Source organism: Vombatus ursinus, unplaced genomic scaffold (genome assembly GCF_900497805.2).
Source record: "Vombatus ursinus unplaced genomic scaffold, bare-nosed wombat genome assembly UNPS02010193.1, whole genome shotgun sequence".
In the NCBI taxonomy this organism is placed as follows: domain Eukaryota; kingdom Metazoa; phylum Chordata; class Mammalia; order Diprotodontia; family Vombatidae; genus Vombatus; species Vombatus ursinus.
This window is the reverse complement of record NW_020949971.1, coordinates 6,410,618-6,433,713: the sequence shown is the minus strand read 5'-3', so window position 1 is coordinate 6,433,713 and position 23,096 is coordinate 6,410,618. Positions and strand designations below refer to the sequence as shown.

The 23,096-nt window shown below is 42.7% G+C and overlaps 1 protein-coding gene across 4 annotated transcripts in view; it reads left to right on the top strand.

Moving 5' to 3' along the window:
* PDE5A (phosphodiesterase 5A) overlaps positions 1-23,096 on the top strand; it is a 186,235-nt gene that overhangs the window by 107,506 nt on the left and 55,633 nt on the right. For all 4 annotated transcript variants that reach the window (XM_027853712.1, XM_027853715.1, XM_027853714.1 and 1 more), the window contains exons 10-11: positions 7,980-8,155; positions 16,035-16,094. In XM_027853712.1, the coding sequence (XP_027709513.1) occupies positions 7,980-8,155; positions 16,035-16,094 (236 nt within the window). The remainder of the gene's footprint in view (positions 1-7,979; positions 8,156-16,034; positions 16,095-23,096) is intronic.

Below are 23,096 nucleotides of genomic sequence, written 5' to 3'. Positions count from 1 at the left end.
TGGCCTCCCAGCAGGGAGCTTTTCAGCCACGTCCATCGGGGTTGGCTTGTGGGAGGAAGAGTAATCCCGTCTCCCAAATCTCATGTGGCTCCTTGAACTAGTGAGGTGCTGGTGCCAGGAAAAGTTGCTTCCCTGCATCTTCGCGCATCCCACCAGAGCTGGTGTGGAAGGAATGCCTGTGTTTAGTGTCTGTGACGTTCCAAGCAGTGCTGCACAGTGAATACAGCATGGGGCATAGAGTCCAAAAATCCAAGTTCACATCCCTACTCCCATGAATGAATAAGCATTTAGGTGCTTACTATGTAAAAATAAACAAACAAACAAACAAATAAGACAGTCTCTGCCCTCAGGGAGCTTACATTCTAATAGAGAAAGAAAGGGGACCTAGAGTTGGGGTGGGGAGAGAGAGAGAGACAGACAGACAGACAGAGACAGACAGATATACAGAGACAGACAGAAAGAGAGACAGAGACAGAGAGACAGAGAGAGAGAGAGAGAGAGGGAGGGAGGGAGGGATAGAGGCAGAAATGGCTGGAAAGTCAGGTAGTAACCTGGTTCTTTTCACATAATCTTATTTCTGTACTTATCCCTACCCAGTGAGCCATCTCATATAACCCAAAATAAGAAGAGGAAAAAAAAAAGAATTCCACAGAAGTAACTGGCCCAGTCACTGAGTCTGTCAGTGATCCAGTCTTCTACACCCACAGTCTGCCAGCCTCCATCGAGAACCGAGGGAGACGCATTTTCCTGTCTCTTCTTCAGAGCCAAGCTTGGAGGCTAAGAGGTTTCCAGACAGTGCTGCTGCACTCTGGCTTTCCTCTCCTGCCCACCCCAGAACTCAGACTCTGCCCCAGGATCCATATCCCTCCCAGAATTGCTGAATTCTTTTTGTTTTCTTTGCTTATTTTGGGTTATGAGTGATGGTTCACTGGGTAGGAATAAATGCAGAAATGAAGGTCATATAAAAAGAAAATATATTTTAAAATGTATAAACAATTGAAAAGACACCTACTGAGGTATAGGTGGGTTGTGGATTAGTTCTTTTGTGATGAAACCTTTTCAGAGGCAGACTGAGCATCACACAGAGAAAGAGAGAGAGACAGAGATTTCATGACCGGCCTAGAACACTTGTTTTTTCTCTTCCACAGTAATTTTGTCAGCACTTTCTTTGTAACTTCTACTGATTTCTCTGAGTTCTTGCCCTCTGGGACCAGATAGAGAAGTTCTGCCTAGAGCTCCTGTCTATTATGAGCATAGCCAAACCCCACTTAACAAGTAGGGAAACCAAGTCCGGTGTGAGTTATGTAACACTGGAAAGTCCCTAAGACTCTCTGTGCCTCAGTTTCCTCTTCTATAAAGTGAGTAGGACTAGATGTTGCTTCTAGTTCTAAACCAATGATTCTATGTGTTGGGTCTCCTACAGACTCACTCCTGTGCTTCCAGCATCTGAAGGATGTCATGCTGTCTTTCACAGGCGTTTTCCATTGGTATGGGGAACTCTCCTACGTGAATAAATGCCCTCTATGAACACTGATGGGCATCTTCTCTGTAAGCCTTTTTTTTTTTTTAAGCAAAGAGACTCAGAGTCAGTGAAAATAGGGAGTTAAAGGGTGTATTAGCCTCATGGCACAGTCTTCATGTGGAGAGAGAGATAGGGCACGAGACCTAGAGTTTCCCTGGTGAGGACCCTCCACTTGCCTCTGCGGGTCAGCACTGTTTCTAATGTTAGGCTTAGCTGGAGCACCTGGAAGTCAAGTGACTTATCCCGGATCATACCCTCAGTACTTGTCAGAGGAAGGACCTCAACTCAAGTTCCTGATTACAAAGCCAGCCCTCTACTGCAACTGTACTACCTCTCCAGCCCTCATGTGCTTTCATGAATTAAGTTACTAGGGATTTTTAATCTTCTTTTAAGGAAAAAAATGCAGTATGAAAATGTCCTTTGAATGTAAACTTTGTTGCTCAGTACTTTCAGTCATGTCTGATTCTTTGTGACCCCATTGGGTGTTTTCTTGGCAAGGATGCTGGAGTGATTTGCCATTTCCTTCTCCAGCTCAATGAGGAAACTGAGGCAAACAGGGTTAAGTGACTTGCCCAGGGTTACGCAAATAGTGAGTGTCTGAGACCAGATTTGAACTGAGGAAGATGAGTCTTCCTGACCCCAGGCCCAGCACTCTATCTACTGTGCCATCTAGCTGCCCTGAATATGAACTAATACTTCTAATTTGCTAGTTGGCAGTCTTCCAGAAGAAAGTTTGGGATTATTTTTAAAGGCATTCATTCCATATGAATACCATGCCAATTCACTTAGGGAAGCCTCTTACATGAAAGAATATAGCCCCAGAGAGAGAAACCCTTGCAAATTAGTGAATAAATAATACCTGCTTCAGCTTAAGTCCCTTTTGCATTTCTACACAGTAAATGTCAGAGGTGGGAGTCAAACAAACATCTTCCTAATTCCACATCCAGCATTTTGCCCATTGCTTGTTGATACCTCTTGGCATGTGCCAAGTGGGCATTAGCGTAGAATTCTAACACGGGGTCTCCATGGAATTGCTGGCAGAAAGACTGGGTGACCAGGGTTTTCTGTACTTCTCTCTCTTCCCCTGGTTCTTTTCACTCCTGACACATATAACAACAACATCAATCTGGCGTTTATATAAAGCTTTAAGACTTACAAAGTGCTTTATAAATATTATCACATTTTATCCTCATAATGACCCGGGGAGGTAGTTGTTATTATTATTCCCATTTTACAGTTGAGGAAATTGAGGCAAACAGAGGTGAAGTGGGTCCCACGGTTAATAAGTGTCTGAGGCTAGATTTGATCACAGATCTTCCTGACTCGAGGCCCAGCACTCTATGGAATGACAGTGAAGGCGTCCATCAGGCTAGCTGGGTCATGTTCTCAGGTGTTGGTTCATTAGTGCTCCACCTGAGTGGAATTGTAATTGACCTTCCCCTTGTATCGACCAGTCCATCAGCATTTATTAGGTGCCTGCTGTATGCACTATGCTAGGTGCTGAGATGCTGAGTGCTGCATGAAATCTCTGCCCTATTTCACATTCACTTCTCCTCTGCTTTCCCTGCTCCCTTCGCTTCTTTCCTCTGTTTCCCAAATGCTACCCTTCCCTATGTTGTAGTTACAAAATCTGAAGATGAAAGAAAATCGTGATAATTGGCTGGCTTCCATGATGGAGGACCATTCACTAAAGAAGCCACCTTTTTCTAGTCCTCATTTGCTCCCTCCTGAGATGCCTGGCCCAAAAATCCGGTGCCGCAACCCCCCCCCCCACCGTTAATACCTGAGAGCACAGCCCCTTTAATTAGCTGTGCCTGTAGCTCACTGGTAGGGAATAAATCCAGTTTGCAGTTGAGTGCTGTACCTGGAATTTAGTTAAACTGAGGAGCAGGTCAATGGCAACAGAAGATTTAGAGCGAGGCTAGATGAAGCAAGAGGTCACATCGCCCCATGCGACTGAGGCCCCGACAGGGGAGGCAGCTTGGCTAAGGACACACAGTAGATGGCAGAGCCAGATATTAATTGAACCAAAGTCCTCTGACTCTGAATCTCATGCTCTTTGACATGACCCTTTGCTGCCTCCTCCAGAGCAGAGCACAGCAAGCTTATGAACTGGCTGCCATTTCTCAGTTCTGGGTTAGGGCTGGGTTCTTGGCCCTGTTTTTCCGTTATGCTTCAGGAATGTTTGCATTCCACTTTATACATTCTTATCTCATACAAACGTTAATTGCCTACTTCTGATGGCTTGGTTCAGTCGTGTCCAGCTCTTGGTGACCCCATGGGCCATGGCAGCGTCTGCCATCACTTATTAAATGTCAATTCCACATGACGCCTTGCTAACCTCCAAGGGTAGAGAATCCACGGTCTCTTAAGGAAAGCCGTTGCACTCAAGGACAGCTCTGTTAGTTTGGAAGGTTTTTCAATTGTAACTTCCACCCATTGGTTCTGGTTCTGCCTTCGGAAGCCAAGCAGAACAAGGCTAATCTCTCTTCCACGTAGCACTACTCTTTAGTTACTTGAAAAGAATTCTCTTCACCTAGTTAAACAACCCTTTCCTTCACCTGATTCTCCCATGGTAAAAAATTAGGGCCACTCACCATCCTGATTCCCTCCAGCTGATTCTATCCGGCTTCACAACATTAGGAAGTTTTTTCCTAATTGTTAGGAAGCTTTCTCTTTACCCTGAGCTGACACCTTCCTCTCTAAAAGCCCCATTGCTTCTGGTTTCATCCTTGACCGGTGGACCTAAGGGAAAATGAAATATTCTTACTTCTAGTATTTCTTAGTGAATACCATGTCTCTTCTTGGGAGACTAAAGGCCCAGCTCTTTAAAAACTGTGCTATAATTTCCTCTCAGCACTGATCAGATTCACATTCTGTTTATTTCCTATAATGGGCTAATGTGCATGAATACCCAATGGATTGATTCCTTCTATAAAATTATGCAACAGGAGAAGGAACTGACCTCATTGCAATTAAAGGTGAAAAAAAGCCAAATGATATCACAAAAATTCTGGAGCTGGAGGTGACCCAAGGCAACTGAATATTTTAACAACAAATTATTGTTATTATTGTTTTAAAATGGAAGATTCCACAGAACTGAATCCCCTTGGCCCTGGAAAATCTCTCTGCCCATCTGACCCTGAATCATCACATTCATCAGAGGAGGCTCTGAGCACTCTTACAATGAGCGGAAAAAGACTTCTCAGGAAAAAAAAGAGCAGAAATGTCGTATCTGGTGGTGACTTTGAAGCTCTGGACCTCTCTAAATGTTCAACCCAGAAAAATGATGGTTCTATGATTTTTCAGCTCCTCTTATGTGATATAGCTCAACCTGCTGAGTTCAGTACACATGTGAGCAAACTTTATTAGAGGGGCTTTATGAGGAAGATGGGCACTCCTCTAAGGTGTCACGTGAGGCATTTGAGCCACTGCATGGCCCCTCGGGAAGAGGGCTGGATAGCCCAATTCTACTGGAGCTGCTAGGTTAAAGAATGCTGAATTCCTGAATCACATTTCATTCCTCGTGATAACATTGAATTGTTGAATTTTAGAGCTGGAAAGATGCTGAGAAATTCTCTAGTCCACCCTACTTATTTCACAGATGAGGAATCTGAGGTCCACAGAGATTAAATGACATTTTCAAAATGACAGGGATTTGGGTTAGTCATTTTTTTCAGTTGTGTCTGGTTGTTCATAACCCCATTTGGGGTTTTCTTGGCAAAGATACTGGAATGGTTTGCCATTTCCTTCTCCAGCTCGTTTTACAGATGAGGAAACTGAGGCAAACAGAGTGAAATGACTTGCTCAGGGTCACACAGCTAATAAGTGTCTGAGGCCAGATTTGAACTCAAGAAGATGTCTTCTTAACTTCCAGCGTGGCGCTCTATGCACTATGGCACCCCCAGCCACCCAACAGAGATAGTAAATAAGAAGACTTGGAACTCGAGTCCCTTACCTCTAACTTTGGTGTTCTATCCACTTAGCATATATTAGGCATATATTAGGCACTATATAAATTCTTATTTTCTCCCTCCCTCCCATCTTTTCAACCTTCCCTCTCCCTGCTAGCAACTTAAAATAAGGAATAAAAGGTAGAAATGAACAAGTCCTCAATTTTTTTTACTGACCAAACACTGAATGGTTTTCACTAATCAATAGCTTTCAGGTTTGGCATCTTAAGTTTCAAGACAGTTATAGAGAAAGGGGATATTCATGAAATATTGCAGCATTACATTCTGTTTCAATGTATTCAACACGCTTGGTTTCCTTTGTTATCCTGTATATTTACATCTGCTGTGAAGGGGGTCCATCGGTTTCCCTTACAGAAAAAAAAAGGAAGATTGCCTGAAAGAGTGGAATAGACTATGTGAAAGGAATTCAAGTAAAAGCTGGTTGACCCTTTATGGGGACCGAATAGAAGGGAGATGTGTTCAGGTACCAGCTGGCCTCGATGACTTGTAAGTCCCCTCCAGCTCTGACCTTCTGGCTCATGGGAGAAAGATGGTGGTGGACAATAGTTATCATGAAGATGCCGACAGAGGCCCAGAGGACTTTGATGGCCTGTATTTGAGACCCTTGGAGTCTTACATTCTTTTTTCATAGATAAGGAAATTCTCTCAGAAGAGAGAATTATCTCTCCATTATCCTGGGCTACTGTACAGCCCCTAATCCTGGGAAATTTTAACCAGGGATGGGTACGCATTCTTCTCTCTTTGCATGAGCTGTGTTTGCCCTGTGGCCTTCTTTCTGGACTAAAGCTGTCACTTAAACTATCTTCAGTGTTTGTGGTTGTTCAGTCATGTATTTTATACATGAGGAAACTGAGGCAAACAGGGTTAAGTGACTTGCCCAGGGTTACAACAGCTAGTAAGTGTTTGAGGCCAGATTTGAACTCCAGAAAATGAGTCTTTCTGACCCCAGGCCCAGCACTCTGTCCGCTGCACCACCTAGCTGCCCTGTCTTCAGTGTTACACATTGGTAACAGCAGAGATCGTGTATGCTTGGCATGTTTCTGTGGCACTCTGAAGTCTAGCTTTGAATGGTGAGGTTGGCTGCATAAAAAATGCCACACTGGCCTATTGTGTGTGTGATTTTCTGTTTAACATAAGCTCTAAGTAGGGAAAGGCGAACTTCATGTCCCCCTCTTCTGACATGCTTCAGAAATGTTCTCTTGGAAAATAGACAAAAATTTAATTAGCCTTGAAAGAACAAATTATCTTTGGGGACTAGTGGTCTAGAATTCATTTCTACATCAAGGAGAAAAGTATACTCTAGGATTTTGCAAAGAATCAGACAGCAGTGACTTTGGGCTAGGTGAAAGTAGTTATGTTCTAAATTTTATGCTGTGAGTCTGTTTATTTTTTTATAATATAACCCTGAGTCCTTTAGTTGCTCGTTAAGAGACTTCAAGTCCTTATAAGGCAAAAATGTAGGCCTTCCTGATAACGACAATAGTTAACAGCCTGGTTTAGAGCATCAGGGGCCTGACTTGGGCTGTGTTTGAACTCCCCGGGTGAAAACTACCTCCATTTATCAAAGAAAGAGGAAACAGACCCATGTGTACAAAAATATTTATAGCAGTTCCTTTTGTGGTGGCGAAGAATTGGAAACCAAAGGGTGCCCATCAATTGTGGGATGGCTGAACTGGGGAATGGCATATGAATGTAATGGAATCCTATCGTACTGTAGGAAATGATGAAGGAGATGGCTTCAAAGAAACCTGGGAAGATTTGTATGAGCTGATGCAGAGAGAAGTGAATAGAGCCAAGAGAACAATTTGTACAGTAACAGCAATATTGTAAAGACAGACAACTTTGAAAGACTTATGAATTCTGTTCCACACAATGACCAGCCACAGTTTCAAAGATCTCATGGTGAAACATGCTATCCCCTGCTAGACAGAGAGGTGGAAGACTCAGACTGCGGATCGAGGCATCTTTTCTCTCTTCTCCTCTCCTCCCTATTCCCTTCTCTCTCCTCTCTTCCTTCTTTCCCTCCTTCTTCTCTCTTCTCTTCTCTTCCCCCTTCTATGTTTCTGTCTCTCTTCTCTGTCTCTGTCTCTCTCTGTCTTATTCTCTTGCAGTCATTTGTTTTATTTGACTATATACACTTGTGATTGGTTTTGTTTTTCTTGCCTTCTCAATGGGGAGTGGAGGGAATGTGGGAAGGAGACAATTCAAAATTGAAAATCAAATAAAACTGAATTTCCCAAACCCTCCCTCCACCTGCTCAGATTGCAGCCCATCTGTAACCCATCATCTTTGAGAGTTTCATGAAGCTCAGAAAGGTTAAGTGACTTGCCCATCATCATGCAGCTAAGAAGTTTCCAAGGCAGGGTTTGAACCTCCATCTTCCTGAAGCCAAATCTAACACCCCCTCCATTATTCAATGCTGCCTCATATTAACCAACTTAATATTAACAGTAACATTCACCCGATTTCTCTAACTTTTGTAGGGGTTTGCCAGCTTGTTAATAAGATGGAAGAGAATTCCAGCAAATTCAAACCTTTCAACAGAAATGATGAGCAGTTTCTGGAAGCTTTTGTCATCTTTTGTGGATTGGGAATCCAGAACACCCAGATGTATGAAGCAGTGGAGAGAGCCATGGCCAAGCAGATGGTGACTCTAGAGGTGAGCCTGCAAATGGCGGGGCTCACTCATCTCATCTCTGGGTGGTCTGCTTGGGCTTCCTCAGGGTTTCATTGCTAGGACTTAGAATATTTGAAGAGCTGATGATTTTGTCATCAAGGGGCACTCCCTCCATGGGAACCCCTTCTACTGGTGCAGATAGCGGACCCTCTGTGACTGAGGAGGTATGACCGCCCACTGAGGTATGCAGAGGTTAAATGACTTGGCCAAAGTCTAGCCTTTAGCCATTGCACCTTCAGTACTAACACTACTAACACATCACTAATGGAATTCTTGTGTGACCTCAGTCAGTCCTTATGATAGACGGGCCAGAGAGGTGAGCCTCAGTTCATCCTTGAGGGTCATAGGACTTAGAGCTGGAAGGGGCTTTAGAGATCATTAGGTTCTGATCCCTTATTTACAGAGGCGGAAACTGAGGCCCAGTAAATGAAGTGATTTGCCAAGGCCACTGGAAGAGTGAGGAGCTGAGCCTCTGGTTCCAACTCTAGTCCTCTTTCCGCTGTGGCACACTGCCTCACCAGGGGCAAAGACAGGTTCAGTGCTGCCCTTCTGAGATGCCATCTCTGTGGGACACTGGAGCTTGGTCACAGCCGCCCTTCCATTTGAGTCCCAAACCAACCTCATGAGGTGGGCAGGATTCTTAATGCTTATTTTACAGATTAGAACAACTGAGACCCATTGAGGGAGAAGGTCTTGGTTTGGCCGAGCTGAGATTCAAACCCAAGTCCTCTGACTCCAGGCTCAGTGCTCTATCAACTGTGCTACCTCGCGGCCCAATGGGAGGGCAACTCCGAATATCACAGGATCATAGCTTTAGCGCTGAAAGGAACCTTAGAGAATGACTAGTCCAACCACCTTCCTTTTACGGATGAAGAAACTGAGGCCCAGTGAGGAGAAGTGACTGGTCACACAAGGTTTAATTGGCAGAGGCAGACAATATGAGCCTAGGCTTTCCTGACTCCGTGGCTAGGACTCTGTCCTCCATCCCTCTGCCACTACATGGATCTCAAGGATTCCAAATTCGACTATCAGGAAGGGCTAAGAGCAGTGTTTGTTCTTTTATTTAATTATTTCAGTATTATCTGACTTTTTGTCAGATAATTTGGGGTTTTCTTGGCAGAGGTGTTGGAGTGATTTGCTATTTCCTTCTCCAGCTCATTTTACAGGTAAGGAAACTGAGGCAAACTGGGTTAAGTGACTTGCCTAGGGTCACACAGCTAGTCAGTGTCTGAGGCTGGATTTGAACTCAGGAAGATGAGTCTTCCTGATGCCAGACCAAGCACTGTATCCACTGTGCCATCTAGCTGTCCCCATTTACTCTGTATCAACTGTTCAATTGTCCCTCGTTTATCTGAATATGTTACATGAAAGTGATTCTTCTCTTTTTAAAACGAGTATTAATAAAGAATCTAATCCAAGGGAGATATTTAGATTGATGTAATTTTTTTGATAACTAAAAGTTCTTAGTTTTTTCCAATGTCTATTATCATATCTGTAGGTATGCAATTTTTAAGGACCTATAGAATGGAGTGAGTGTGAAGTCAAAAGCCCTCAGCTACCACCTAACCAGGGTTAGGAATGAGCTGAACACTGGGGCTAATTTGCTCTCCCAGTATGAAAAGTTGCAATGCATATTGCTTAGTTATGATGTCAATATTACTACTCTTGAAATGAAAATCTTCACAGAGGGAGTGATGTTGGAATAGAATATCAAGTCCAGACCCGAGGGAAATAAATGTTTTTTGTTGGGTAGATAAATCATCGAGGGTAGTTGTTTCGATAGCAGGATGAAACTGACATTGAAAAGCTTTTGTCTTTCCTCATCATGTCATTGGAAAACAGTAAAGACTCAAAATTTCTCTAGGTGGCATTGAGGACTTAAATCACACAAATATGATTTTAGTTTTATTTTAGGAATCTAGACAAGATCTTTGATTTCATCAGAATAGGGGACTCTCAGATGAGGAAAGCCAATTCCCCTAAGCAGGTCACACTTTCTGTTCAAGCTCTAGTCTTGAGAGTTGCCTAGAGCGTGAGAACTCAAGTGGTATCCCTAGGATCACACAGCCAATAAGAGTCAGAGGTGTGACTTGAACACAGGCCTCTTTCCTGACTGCAAAGTCAGCTCTCTACCCACTAAGCCTCACTGCTTTTCGATTTTACTCATGTTTTTATTATTTGCTCGATAGCTGACCCTTTGGAGCATAACATTGTTAGAGCTAGAAGGGAGCATTCACACAGTTAAATTGCATTAGGAGAGGTACGGTGTCTAGAACACCAAAGAATGAGCTTCCTGCTGTCCTCTTCCTTGGTCTGAACATTGCTGGACTTTGTTCTGGGCACCACATTTTAGGAAATCATGTCAACAAGCATTTATTAAACATCTCCTCTATGCCGGGCACTGTGCCAATGACTGGGGATACAAAGAAAGGCAAACAGAGTCCATATCATCAAGGAGCTCACATTCCAAAGGGGGAGATAACATGGAAACAATTATTTACAAACAAGGTATCTACAGGAGATACTGGAAGTAATCTGAGAAGGAAGATACTAGCCTTAAGGGGGACCAGGAGAGACATCTTGCAGAAGGTGGGGTTTAGTTGAGACTTGAAGGAACCTAGGAAAATGAGGTGGGAGAACTTTCAGGAATGGGGCCCAGTCACTGAAAATACTTGGAGTTAGGAGATGGAATGTTTTATGTCATAAATAGATCCCAGAGTGTGTAAAGGGGACAAAAAGCCTAGAAAGGCAGGAGAGGGCTAGCTTCTGAAGGGACTTTAAAGCCAAACAAACAGACAATGATCCATTTGGTGCTGGGGGGGAAGGGAGGTATCGTGATATGGGCAGACTTGAACTTTATGAAGATCATTTTCCTATCTGAGTAGAGGACAGGCCAGAGAGGAGAGAGACAAGGCATAGAGACCAACCTGAAGGCTACTGCAATAGTTCAGGCAGGTGGTAATGAGGGCCTGGACTTAGACATCTTCTGTGTCAGAGGAGAGAAGGGAGCAGAGTCAAGAGATATCATGAAGGTAGAAACTGCAGGACTTGGAAACTGATTGACTATTGGGGATGACAACAGATGATAAGATGGTAGCGCTTGAGTTGCCAGATAAGTGAATGGGAAGTAGTACCCATGATAGTAATAGGGAAGATAGGAAGAGGGGAGGTTTTTTTGGTGAAAAATGGATTCTGTTTTAGACGTGTCCAAGAGATTCCTGTGAAACGTCCACTCTTAGATGGTCCAACAGACATCTGATGGAGATTTGAGAGTGGATGTTGGGGAAAGGTTAGCCATGGATAAGTAGATCTGAGAATCCACTGCATAGACATGATTGTTAAATCCATGGGAGCTGATGTGATCACAAGTGAAGTAGTATATAGAGAGAAGAGAATACCACCCAAGAGGGCCTTGGGGGAATATCCTTGGTTATTAGGCATGATCAGGATGAAGATCCAGAAGAAGGGATGGATAAAGAACAGTCAGACAGATAGGAGGAGAATCAGGAGGGAACCGCCAAGAAACCCTACGACAGCACCAAGAAGAAGAAGGAGAAGAGGGTGACTGAAGGCTGCACAAAGGTCATGAAGGAGAGGCCTGGAGAAAAGGCTGTTTGACTTGGCAGCTAGATCGTTAGCAACTTTGGAGAGAACAGCTGAGGTAGAATGCTATGGTTGGAAGCTGGATTACAGAGGATTTATGAGAGCGAAGAGACGAAGTGGAAGCACCAGTTAGAGGTCTCTTTTTCCAGGAGTCTAGCCGAAGAAGGAGAGATATGGGAAGATAGCTCAGGGGGATGGCTAAATCGAGGGGGGTGTAGTTGAGGATGGTGAACACACAGATATGTTTGTAAGAAGTCAGAAAGCACTAGTAGATGGAGAGAGGTCCAGGATTCGTAAGAGAGTGTGAATTATGGAGGGGGCAGTATGCTAGGGAAGGCTGTATGTAATAGGCTCATCTTGCATGTTTGCCTTGGCAAGGAGAAAGGCCACTTCAACATGTGAAATAGGGGTGAAGGAGATAGCGGGGGGAGACATCTGAGTGATAAAATGAGGAGGAGGAGACGGAGCTCACAGTGAATGTCTGCCATTTTCTTTCCAGTGATATGTGGCAAAATTCTCAGCTAAGAGGGTAGAGGGAACCATGAGAGACTTGAGGAGGGATGAAAAAGTTTGGAAAAGTCACAGTAATGATTGGGATAGCCGCCTGATTAGGGAGGTATAAAGGGATTGCCTTACTGCAGTGGCAACCCCTTGAAATTACATCACATAAGTTTATAGTGGACCCAGACAGGATGGTTTCGTGATTTTGACCTGCTTTGTTTAGCAGCACATGAGTGGGAACGAGGGTAGTGTATCCAAGGCTGAAGGTCAGCAGTGTAAATTTGGGAATGGGATAAAGGGCTTGAGAAAAGCACAGTGGAGAACTGGACTGGTTTACTGAAAGGTGAAGATGGGGAAGAGAGGAGAGGATGGCCAGTGTAGGAGTGTGTGTGTGTGTGTGTGTGTGTGTGTGTGTGTGTGTGTATGTGTGTGTGTATGTATATGACAAGCCCCCTTGTATGAGGTCAGGATTTGTAGAGGAGAGAAAAAAGAGTGTATTAAGGGTGGGTACATAACAGCTACTAGAATCTTGATTGAGTGATAAACATGAATTGACTGAATCTCAGAGAAGTAGAGGTCACTGTCTGATGGTAAAGGGAGAGTCTGGAATTGACGGTGGGGAGCAAAGAGTATTCCAATTCCTCCACTACATGGTGGGGAGGGGTCTGAGTTAAAGTAGAACGATTGTTGGAGGTGGCCAAGGAAGCTGTGTGATGAGGAGGGAGCCAGAAGATGGAGGGAATGAGAAAGGAGAGTTAGATGAAATCGTAAGATGAAAGCAAGATTAACTTTGCAATAGGAATTTCAGAGACCACAATGGAAGGACAGGCAGAACAGACTGGGACATTAGTATTAGTAAGGTAACTCTTTCACTGGCATGTTGTGAGGCTCAAAGGAGATACTGTGGATAAGATGCCCTGAAAGCCCTAAGGTGTTTGCTATTATCACCAGAAGTAATGGGTCTGACTCATTCAACAAACAATTATTGAGTATTTACTCTGTGCAATCTAGTATGCTAGAGGCTGAGCAGAGAATTAGGTGAGTTGTGATCTCTGCCCTCTTAATACTTGGTCTAATAGCAATGTGAACACAAACATGTAATTAGAAAGCTCTAAAGTACAGTATGGGCAGTGGCTGAAGCAGTGGATAGAACGCTGGGCTTGGAATCGAGAAGACTCATTTTCATGAGTTCAAATCCAGTCTCAGACACTTACTAGCTGTGTGACCCTGGGCAAGTCACTTAACTCTGTTTGCTGCCTATGTTTCTCCATCTATAAAATAAGTGTGAGAAGTAAATGGCAAACCACTCCAATGTCTTTGCCAGGAAGACCCTAAATGAGGTCACAAAGAGTCAGACATGACTGAAATGACTCAACAACAAAGCACGGTATTCAATGATTAGTGCTATTGGGAGGTGGAGAACAATATGCCTTGTGAGCTTCAAGGATGTTACTTATGTACTGACAGGAGGTCCAGAGAGGATTCATAGAGAAGGCGGCATTTCAGCCCGACTTAAAAAGATGTACACAAATCCAACAGCCATGGCCTGTGTCAGAATTCGAGTCTTCTGGTTTGCTGTGCAGTGCACTCGTTATTAGTTCACATTGTCGGTTTTGATTTGAAATTAACTTCAAAGAAAATCCCCTTTTTTCTCAACTTGTTCAGTGGATGATGATGATGACAATGATGATGGTGGAGGTGATGGTGGTGATGATGATGACGGTGATGGTGATGATGATGGTGATGGTGATGGTGGTGATGGTGAGGGTGATGGTGGTGAGGGTGATGGTGGTGATGGTGATGGTGAGGGTGATGGTGGTGATGGTGAGGGTGATGGTGGTGATGGTGATGGTGAGGGTGATGGTGGTGATGGTGATGGTGATCATGCTGATGGTGATGGTGATGTGATGGTGGTGATAGTGATGACAGTGATGGTGATGGTGATGGTGATGGTAATGACAGTGATGGTAGTGGTGATGGTGATAGTGTTGGTGATGATGATTGTGATGTGATGGTGGTGATGGTGATGACGTGATGGTGGTGATAGTGATGACAATAATGGTGATGGTGGTGGTGATGACGATGACGAAGATGATGATTATGTTGTGATTGTTCTTTATATCCCTTTTTATATTGGAATGAGAGGCAGATGACACTTAGTGGATCCACACAGTAGATGAGAGCTGGCCCTGGAGCCAGGGAGAGCCGAGTTCAAGTGCCCCCTCAGACTGACTGTGTGCCCTCAGACAAGTCACGTACCTTTTCAGCGTTCTGGGCAGTTGTCTAAGATTTGAAGCTGTGGAGTTGGTGTTGCCCTACCCTGACAGAGGAAGTTTTCTCATCCAGGAGTTCCCTGTATCAATGAAATCACAGGTCTAGCCAACTTTTGAGACCCGTATGTCATCCCCACTCCACAATGAGCTACCTCCACTCTGACTAATGGGAGACTAAAGTCCCTGACAACTCCATGGGTCTGTTGAAAAAAAATTACCTAGCATTTATGCCTATTAAATATTGGGGGTAGCTATTGGTACAGTAAATAGAGCACCAGGCCTGGAGTCAGGAGGAACTGCGTTCAAATCTGACCTCAGGCACTTACTAGCTGTGTCACCCTGAGCAAGTCACTTAACCTCTGTTGGCCTCAGTTTCTTCATCTGTAAAATGGGGATAATAGCAGTACCTACCTCCCAGGGTTGTTGTGAGGATCAAGTGCTTAGCATAGTCCTGGCACATATTAAGCACCATATAGATATTAGTTATTGTCACATACCCCTTTAAGGTTTACAAAGCACTTTGCAAATATTATCCCATTTTATCTTCATGACAACTTTGGGAGATAGGTACTATTATTATCTCTATTTGACGGATGAGGGAATTGAGGCAGACAGAGGCTAAGTGACTTACCCAGAGTCCCACAGTTTATCCGAGGCAGGATGTGACTTCAGGCCTTCCTAACTCCAGGTGCAACGCTCTGTCCACTGCACCTACTAGCCACCCATGACACAGAATCTTGAGACCACTGTCATTTAGCCTGATAAACACCAGTGTGAGCTGTAACTTTGAAGAGTCTCTGAATTCATGTCTCAGTAAGTTCTGAGTTTCCACAGAAGGCCTTTTAGCAGTTCAGAGGTTCATAGGGTCACAGATTCAGAGCATCGGGCCATCTGGTCTGGCCGCTTCATTTTACAGATGAAGAAACAAAGCCTAGGGAGATGAAAAAATGGAGCAGAATGGAGGACCCAGACATGTGCAGAAATCACTCTTGTCTAATCAAAATGAAGTCAATAGTTTCCCTCTTTTCTGTTTTTCTTACAATTTTCAGCTAAAAAATGACTAAGGAATAGATACATGAATGTTTATATTTTATGCTTTGTATTAGAAAAAATGAACAGAAAAAACATTGGCCAAGTTTTAGCCAATAAGCGCTTTCTTCTTGTCTCATGTCTAAACACTGTAGCTCTTATGTCAACAATATCAAAACTGGAAATTTCAGGGAGAGTTTTCTTTAAACATGAAAAGAATAAACTTTTCCATTTCTGGGAGAAATGGAATTTGATGCGGGGGGTTCTTTTTTTCTTACCTGAAGAGGCCAGCTAAACTTACACGTACATTGAAAAATCCCTGGGACTGCCTATTTAACTGTCCAGTGATATTTGATGGGGTTCAAGTTTAGAACCAGATTTTACAATCTGTAAATACATAAGTATCTCATTTATGAAGTATGTACTTTGTACCTTTTTTTCCCCACACTGTGTAGGTTCTATCATATCATGCTTCCGCAGCAGAAGAGGAAACCAGAGAGCTTCAGTCATTAACAGTAAGTTAACTTTGCAAAATGCTGAAATTTATACTTACAATTTAGAAATTAATATACTGTTCTAAATAAGAAGTCTCAAAAGCAATAGGCACCCCTCCCCCATAAAAATATAACAGCTTTAGAAAATATTTAAGTAGTGGGCTAACAAGAAAAGTTAATCAAAGGAACAGTGGTATCCATGGTGATTGGCTTTGGAATTCATTAAGTGGAAAGAGGACTGAAATCAGAATCAGTCATTCATTTTGCCCACAAGCATCTTTTAAGTACTCGGTCATTGTACTAAGCACTGGGGATACAGATAGGCAAAAACCATCCCTGCCCTTGAAGAACTTAATAATAGCTAAGATTTACATAGCACTTTGGGTTTGTAAAGCATTTTGTGTGTGTACTGATATGGGTGGGTGTATGAATGTGTGTTTAAAATCTCATTTGATTCTCAAAACCCTGGGAGATAGGTGTTATTTTTATCCCCATTTTACAGATGAAGAAACTGAGGCTGAGAGAGTTAAGTGAGTTACCCAGGGTCATACAACTAATAAGTATCTGAGGCTGGATTTGAACTTGGGTCTTCATGACTCCAAGTCCAGCATTCTATGACACTTAGCTTTTATTCTAATGGGGAAGACAATGTGCAATTAACTAGGTACATACAAGAGAAATTCAGAGTAAATGGGTTGTTGTTCAGTTGTTTCAGTCGTGTCCAACTGTTCACGATCACCATTTAGGGTTTTGCTGGCAAAGATGCTGGAGTGTTTTGCCATTTCCTTCTCCAGCTCATTTTACAGATGAGGAAACTGAGACAAACAGGGTAAAGTGACTAGGGTCACCACATCAGTAAGTGTCTGAGGCCAGATCTGAACTCAAGAAGATGAGTCTTCCTGATTCCAGGCCTGGCACTCAAGCCACTGTGCTACCTAGACACCCACAGAGAAAGTGGGAAGTAATCTTAAAGAGGAAGGCATTAGCAGGTAGGTAGAATGGGAAAGGCGTCTTACAAAAGATGGGGTTGGACCTGAGTCTTGAAGGAAGCCATGGAACAGAAGAGTCAGGGAAGGAAGGAGAAGAGCATTCCAGGTTTGGGAGAGAGCCCATGCAAATGCATGGAGACTAGAGATGGGGTGTTGGTGTTGTGAGTGTGAGGAACAGCAAGCCAGCCAGCATAGCTGGATTGTAAAATGCCTGGAGGGGAGTAAAGCATACTGGAAAGGTAGGAAGTGGATGGGCTGTGACGGGCCTTAAAGCAGAGGAGGGTATATTTGATCTTTGCGATAATAGGGAGCCACTGTAGTTTATTAAGTAAGAGTGTGACATGGTCAGACCTATGCTTTAGAAAACTGGCTTTGTGAAGTGAGTAGAAGATGAATGTGAATTGGAGTGAGGACAGAGAGAGAGACCGACTTGAGGCAAAGTTAGACCAAGTAGAAATCAGAGGGCCTGAGTCTGAGTCCTGCTTTTCCTATTTAATACCTATATAAGTCACTTCAACTCCTTGAAGTTTCTCCTATTAAATGAGAGGAAGAAACCAAAAGAAAACCCAATTCCCTACGATCATCTCAAAAACAGCAATGAATAGAACAAAGGCAAATGAGGAGCCAAAAAATCCTCATGGAAAACAAAAATCACCTCTCAATAAAAGAAAAAGACGGACTTTTAAAATGGGCAGACAAAAGCAAAAGGCTGCACTGTAGTTAATTATTATGCATGGTGAAAACTGAAGAGAAGGTATGAAGGGAAAAAAATATAAGGAAACAACATTATCAAGGATTCCGGAAAGGAAAATGCATTTACAACATTTAAACACAAGCAACAAGCTCACTAAAAGAATTAAAGGAGTTCTGGAATAGATGGAGATGAAATCTGTAAGGCAAGAGCACAAAAGGACAACTCGGAGACTCGGCAGTTTGAATCGTTTGTTAGCAGATCGTAATAAAATAGTTAAGTCTCTGAGGAATAGAATTGTTTTCATGGAAGACAAAAAGGCAGGTAGCAAGAGAAGCAATAAAAATGAATCTTAAAGTCATCTTAAAATCAACACAACTCTAAGGTTCAATGAGTGTAGAAACAAAGAAAATAAAGACATTCCCTTAGATAGAAAACCTGAAGATTATTTTGCCCTAGAAAATTCTGAAGGAAAACTTCTCTGATTTACTTATTTCCCAAAACCATACGTGAGATTTCTCCAAAGTATCCATAACAGGTTGTATGGTACAAATCCATGCAGTTCACAGGCTGCTGACAGAGATGAATCCCAAGTTTAATTCACACGGTTGTGCTGTTATTAGACTCCAAAATATCAGCAACAGAGTAAGGATATTGCAAGCTGCCAGGAAGAAAGACGTAATATAGTAAAAATAAAAACTCAACAACCAGAAGTCCCACATGATTTCTTATTTAAGACAAAAAAAAAAAGAATCTATAATGTTATATACTAAGGAATCTAGGGAAACCAATTTCAAAATTACCCATCCAGTAAAACTAAGCATGTTGTTCTGGGAGAAATCATTTTTTAACTGAAGAATTCCAGAAATTCCTACAGGAGATAAGATTGGCCCTAGTCTGTGATAGACAAATCAACCACAAAGCAAAAGGTTAACACAAGGAAAAACAACTTTAAAACAATGAATGCATAGTCAGTTTTAGTGATGACCACCCCAAGTATAGCTGTGTGTGTATTATGGTAATAACTGAACTCCCATCCCTCAGCCTGCTGCTTGATTCCTTGCCTTATTAATTTTTACTCTAAGGTTTTAAGACAATCAAGAGATATGTTCTAATATTTCTTCATAAGTTAGTAGAAAGGCACAATCTTTCCCACCTCAGTTTGAAAAATAAAATAGGAAAACCCCTTTTCCCATAAGCTTTTTCTCTTTTCTCCCTTTCTCAAAATCCCTTGTCTAATAGGTTCAAACATCAATAGTGTTGGCTATATAATTTATTTATAAATAAATTGTGGCAAACAATACGAAGTCATATTTCAGTAATTCCACAATGTGTTGCAGTGAGAAAGCTAATAGCCAGAGTTCCCTCTAACCATTAATTACAACTGTTGACTTCTTCTTGACTCTAGAAACCACAGTGCTACTTTTCTGCTCTCTCTGTATGTCAGTCAGACTCTCACAAGAACTGTCTTCAGGTCACCTCCACAGCATAAGAACATTTCTTTAATCTTCCTCAGAGATAAATTAACTTTCTCAGTCTCAACGTTTCGTTAGTCCTTTATCTTTGTATCTCACCCAGCCTTTCTCCAGCCAGATCAGTTAACATTCCAGAGGACAATTGGATTGTTTCTTTCTCAAGATTCTATTCCCTCTTAAAGCTGCAGTAACAAGTCCATAGTCAGAGGGGCTATATAAATCTTGGATTAAAAATGAATAACTCGAGTCTATAGCCTATTATGGATAGAGAGACATTTTTCAGAATCAGAGTGGAAAAATTATTGCAAATTATACAGCATATGCCTCAGTTTCCTAGAAGGAGAAACAAGGAAATGTGACCATGAGCGGAGAAAGAAAGTAGATTACCTGAAGGATGAGCATCATAGATGAATTAGCAAAAGAGGGAGGAAGGGCTTGGAAATAGTGGAGTGTGAATTCTCAAAGTGCCATTCCTGCTGGGCCTTTGAAAATTTCATAGCATTAAAAGTAGTCATTGGGGAAGCTGCGTTTATTGTTAATATTGTTAATGTATATAGACATTGTTCCTGATGCCCTCTCCCCACAGCACCTGGGTGGTGCCCCTCCTGTGTTTCTATGTTAGGGCCTTTTTAGATGCTTGTCAGAATCCCCCTAATTTCCATCTCCCAGTAGTTCATTGGGCCAGTGCATCTTTCTTGAGCTAACAGGATGGAGTTATTTCAATTATCTGGGGATGCTTCCCAGGATATCATAGGTAAGGGGAAGTCATTTGCCTTGGAAGATAACAGTTTTACTGTCCCCATTACATAGAGAATCACAACATCTCAGAGTTCCTTGACTAATTTGGCTACATTTGAAATGGCAATGAATCAAATTAGTCTAGTTTCAGTGGTTAATTTTGAAGGTTTGAATTTAAACATTAATTGTTTCTACTTCATTCTTTGAAAAAAAAAATTAATGCTTTCTCGGTATAAAACTCTCAAGTGCCCCCTGGTGGTTTGGAGATGTTCTCAAAGGTGTTTCCAAAGACGTAGAGTTTGGGTAAATCTTCCCACTCTGGAAAGGCTACAGCTATGGGCCTGACAATGGTCTTTGTGTCTGTGACCCAAAGACCAGTTTGGGTTTGAAGGGGCTTATTCTTAGGGAAATGGCCACCTGGTGATGGATCATTTTCCCTTATAACTCATGACGGTCTCTTAAAGCATGATGGCATTGAGATCTACCTTGGCAAAGCCTTTACCTCCCTGGCAGTATCCCTTGCTAAGTGGGCAAAAGGCTATGCTAAGCCCAAGTGAGGCAAGAGGGTTTGTCATTCCTTCTTGTTTCAAGGGAAAGCTGGATGACAACTTGTCCATGATTCTGGAGAAGGCATTCCCGTTTGGATGTGGGTTGGATCACATGGCCCCTGAGTGCCCTCCCCTCAGATCCTGATGGAGACACACCACTGGCCCTGTTTGAGCATCTTCCCCTCCTCCAGCTATCATTAAGGAAAGCAACCCTTTTGAAGAAGGGTCTACACTGCCATCAGTACTGCCAATGCTTATTGACCCAACTTGACTGACACCAATGGCCAAGGAAGCCCAGGTCACTGGCCCTGCCACCATCCTGGCCCTGGCAGCCACCACCACCAAGCAGTCCTTGCAAAGACGCCAGTAACAACTACCTCCGCAGGTACTGAGGCCCTGCCTACTCAGCCTCCGCAGTTCTCACCACCATAGCCACCGGCAATGTCAAATAGCTTAAAACATGATGATTTAATCAATGGAAATGGCACCAACAAAGATGATCATCTACTTTACTGGTGCCCTTAGGGACCTTTGGGGCTTTCCACCTGACTTCAACTAAAACCTCCTGTGTGTGTTGTCTGCCCCTGTTAGAACGGGGGCTTCTTGAGTCACAAAAGGATCTCTCTTGCTTTTGTGTCTCTGTCTCCAGGTCTTAGCTCACTGCTCAGCATTAATAAGTATTTAATAAATGTTTTTTCATTCCTTCACTCACTCTGGTGCAAGATTTCCCTTTGTGTCAATGAAATCTGTGACTAATGTTAGGATGAAAGTTCATACATCTGTAGCTTTAAGGTACCTCAGAAGTTAAGCCCAACTGCCTCATTTTACAGAGAAGGAAACTGAGGCTCAAAGAATTTAAAAGACTTGCCCAGGGTCACACATCTATGTATACCTGAGGTGGGATTGTAACACAAGGTTTCCTGGCTCCAATCCCACCACTCTGTGTTTATAGTGAGTAAGGGATTGAAATCCACCCTTGGAATGCATACTTACCCCATGGAAATCCGCACTTGGAACACATACGTATCCTATGGATAGATGCATCTGAAGTATTCAGGAGTGCTTTGTGCTTTTTAGCTTTCTTCCAGGGTGAGAGTGAGGTTAAAGAATGTTTCATGTTCTTTTAAGGTAATCATAACTAATAAGTAGAATGGATTCTGCTTCCAAGAGCTCACTTAAACCATTAGGTCATGTTCCTTTGGAAGTAGAAAAGTCTTTTTTTAAAAAAATCTAAAGATTATTCTTTCATTCCTCTTTGTAATTTCTAGAAGAAGAAGAAAAAAAGATACCAGCAGTATGCCCTTTCTGAGCCTCAGTTTCCCCATTGTAAAATGGGGGTGGTAACTCTAGTCCTACTTACCTCAAAGAGTTTTGGGGAATAAAGGGCTTTGGAAAAAGGACTTCGCCATATGCAGGGTGTCCCAAAAGTCTTCTTAAGTACAGTTAAAAGCTATTACAACTAAGACCTTTGGACACCCTGTGTAAAGGCAAACTCTTGCTTCTTCTCTTATTGAGAAAGCCAGCAGACACCATGGATAGAGTGCTGGGAGTGGATGCAGGAGGGTTGGGGTTCACGTCCCACCTTTGACCACAGGCAAAAGCTGGGTCACCATGAGCACGTCACTTCACCTCCAGTTACATCACACGCCATGAAAGACCTTTTCATTGTGTTTCAGTATATCCAAGGAGTAGGATCTCACTGATGGCCATGTCTTCTCATAAGTTCACACTATTGTCAGTTGGTTATTCAATAAGCATGCATTTATCAAGCACCTACTGTGTGTCAGGCACCACACTAAGTGCTGGGAATACAAAGAAAGGCACAAAAAAGCCCCTTCTCTCAAGGAGTTCTCAGTCTAATAGGGGAAATTTCCATCATTCGATGCCAAAGGAAGAACACGGGCTCTAGAGGCAGGAACTGGGTTCAAATCTTGCCTCTAGTGTTTGCTATCCAAATCACTTAACCTTAGTGGGCTTCAGTTTCCTTATCTGTAAAATGAGCAGATTAAGCCAAATCTAGTTTGATGATTATCTGAACCCGAGGTCTTTTGGGGGTGGGGGTGTTATACACTTTTTTTTAAAGATTTCCTTTGCCCTGCTCCTAAATATTGTTAGTATTATAATTATTATTATTATTATTATTTTAATGACTTTGATAATTTGACTAATCAAAAAAAGTCTGTGAAGCAACTTGATGACTAATGAAATAGAAGAAAGAATCATTAAGACGGCAAGTGTCTTGAAATATGGTTTTCCTTTTCGTATCTGCATCGACTGGGCACCGAGCTTTGTTGTAATGTGCTTCCTGATAAAAATGCCAATGGGCAAGTGGAAGAATTTGACATTTCACACAGGACAAAGTTCAGGAGCTGCCGTTCTTGATTAATTCAATTTACTTGCCTGGATGACTTTGTGAGTCAGGGGCCTTCTCCTCATCACATTTCTGGGGGCCCTCAGGGAGTTGCTTCCAGGTTTCCATAGCCTTTGTTATGGTTGCTGGCACTCAAGCCACCAGGCTCAAGATGAACTAAGCCCCACTGTTAACAAGATGGATTTTGCTTGTGTAAAGACTGGAGGGTTGG